This window comes from Pollachius pollachius (assembly GCF_949987615.1).
Source record: "Pollachius pollachius genome assembly, chromosome: 4".
NCBI classification, from domain to species: domain Eukaryota; kingdom Metazoa; phylum Chordata; class Actinopteri; order Gadiformes; family Gadidae; genus Pollachius; species Pollachius pollachius.
In genome coordinates, this window is record NC_136937.1 from 34,618,909 (window position 1) to 34,621,408 (window position 2,500).

Below are 2,500 nucleotides of genomic sequence, written 5' to 3' on the forward strand. Positions count from 1 at the left end.
ACACACACACACACAGTTAGGCGGGCTGAGGAGGGGCTGGCGGTGGTGGTGGAGGTCGTGGTGGAGGTGGAGGTGGAGGTGGTGGTGGAGGTGGAGGTGGAGGTGGTGGTGGTGGTGGTGGTGGTGGAGGTGGAGGTGGTGGTCGTGGAGGTGGTGGTGGTGGTGGTGGAGGTCGTGGTGGAGGTGGAGGTGGAGGTGGTGGTGGTGGTGGTGGTGGTGGAGGTGGTGGTGGTGGTGGTGGTGGTGGTGGTCGTGGAGGTGGTGGTGGTGGAGGTGGTGGTGGTGGAGGTGGTGGTGGTGGAGGTGGTGGAGGTGGAGGAGGTGGTGGTGGTGGAGGTGGTGGAGGTGGAGGTGGTGGTGGTGGAGGTGGTGGAGGTGGAGGTGGTGGAGGTGGTGGTGGTGGAGGTGGTGGTGGTGGAGGTGGTGGTGGTGGAGGTGGTGGAGGTGGTGGTGGTGGAGGTGGTGGTGGTGGAGGTGGTGGAGGCTACCTGTCTGTAGAGGCTGAGGGCCACCGGTTGGTTCCTGAGGGTCATGAAGAAATCTCCTCGGTTCATCTCGTTCTTGACATAGCTCACCACCGTGTACACTAACACACACACACACACGCACACACACACAAACACACACACACACACACATAAACACACACGATAACTTCGCTATGTTTGTTAGCATGTCATTAGCCAGTGTTTTTTGCTCGTGTTAGCATTTTGTTAGCCTGGTGTTACCGTGTTGTTATCCTCTTGTAAACCAGTCGTTAGCTTTAGCGTGTGGTTGGTGTGTGGTTAGCTTTAGGGTTAGCGTGTGGTTAGCGTGTGGTTAGCGTTAGGGCTAGAGTGTGTTTAGCATGTGGTTAGCGTGTGGTTTGGCTGTGGTTAGCGTGTGTTTAGCACGTGGTAAGCGTGTGGTTGGTTGTGGTTAGTGTGTGTTTAGCATGTGGTTAGCGTGTGGTTGGCGTGTGGTTAGCATTAGGGTTAGCGTGTGGTTAGCGTGTGTTTACCGTGTGTTTAGCGTGTGGTTAGCGTGTGTTTTGCGTGTGGTAGGCGTGTGGTTAGCGTGTGGTTGGCGTGTGGTTGGCGTGTGGTTAGCGTGTGGTTGGCGTGTGGTTGGCGTGTGGTTAGCGTGTGGTTAGCGTGTGTTTTGCGTGTGGTTAGCGTGTGGTTGGCGTGTGGTTAGCGTGTGGTTGGCGTGTGTTTTGCGTGTGGTAGGCGTGTGGTTAGCGTGTGGTTGGCGTGTGGTTGGCGTGTGGTTGGCGTGTGGTTGGCGTGTGGTTGGCGTGTGGTTAGCGTGTGTTTAGCGTGTGGTTAGCGTGTGGTTAATGCTACCCAGGTCGGTGTCTCCGCTCTCGATGGCTTTGCTCAGAGCCAGCTGACTCCTCCTCATCTTCAGCAGCAGAGGAACCTGCTCCCCTGAGCGAGCCTCATAGTCCAACAGCTGGGGAGAGAGAAAGAGAGAGGTAGGGTTAGAGTGGAGAGAGAGGTAGGGTTAGAGTGGAGAGAGAGAGAGAGAGGTAGGGTTAGAGTGGAGAGAGAGAGAGAGAGAGAGGTAGGGTTAGAGTGGAGAGAGAGAGAGAGAGCGGTAGGGTTAGAGTGGAGAGAGAGAGGTAGGGTTAGAGTGGAGAGAGAGAGAGAGAGAGGTAGGGTTAGAGTGGAGAGAGAGAGAGAGAGAGCAGTAGGGTTAGAGTGGAGAGAGAGAGGTAGGGTTAGAGTGGAGAGAGAGAGGTAGGGTTAGAGTGGAGAGAGAGAGAGAGAGAGAGAGAGAGAGAGAGAGAGAGAGAGAGAGAGAGAGAGAGAGAGAGAGAGAGAGAGAGAGAGAGAGAGAGAGAGAGAGAGAGAGAGAGAGCGAGCGAGGGGTAGGGTTAGAGTGGAGAGAGAGAGAGGTAGGGTTAGAGTGGAGAGAGAGAGAGAGGTAGGGTTAGAGTGGAGAGAGAGAGAGAGAGAGAGAGAGAGAGAGAGAGAGGGTTAGAGTGGAGAGAGCGAGAGAGAGAGGTAGGGTTAGAGTGGAGAGAGAGAGAGAGAGAGAGAGAGAGAGAGAGAGAGAGAGAGAGAGAGAGAGAGAGAGAGAGAGAGAGCGAGCGAGGGGTAGGGTTAGAGTGGAGAGAGAGAGAGAGAGAGAGAGAGAGAGAGAGAGGGGTAGGGTTAGAGTGGAGAGAGAGAGAGAGAGAGGTAGGGTTAGAGTGGAGAGAGAGAGAGTATATGAGTTAGTTAAGTGTTTATATACTGTATATCTAGTATATATATCTATATCCAGGGGTGCACATAACCTTTTTAGGAGATGGTGAATGGGACGCAGCCCACTAAACGTTCAATACACAACTTCTTAAGCACACCAGTATTTTTGTGTTCATCAAACTGCAGCAGCCGGAGTGCATCCGACTGAAGGAAGGTTGCTCAGCCGATCAGTTCTCCAGCGTGTGTCTAACCCTAACCCTAGCGTGTGCACGGGGCACAGAGCTCACATGAGAGCACATTTCCGTGCGCTCATCATACGTCTGGAGCAA

At 54.2% G+C, this 2,500-nt stretch overlaps 1 protein-coding gene across 1 annotated transcript in view; it reads right to left on the reverse strand.

Annotated features, from left to right (window-relative positions):
• The window catches only part of vps16 (VPS16 core subunit of CORVET and HOPS complexes), a 31,081-nt gene that overhangs the window by 5,280 nt on the left and 23,301 nt on the right, over window positions 1–2,500 (reverse strand). Inside the window, exons 16-17 of the mRNA XM_079734882.1 lie at window positions 1,326–1,434; window positions 489–586 (exon numbers count right to left, since the gene is read on the reverse strand). Coding sequence (XP_079591008.1) covers window positions 489–586; window positions 1,326–1,434 — 207 coding nt within the window. The remainder of the gene's footprint in view (window positions 1–488; window positions 587–1,325; window positions 1,435–2,500) is intronic.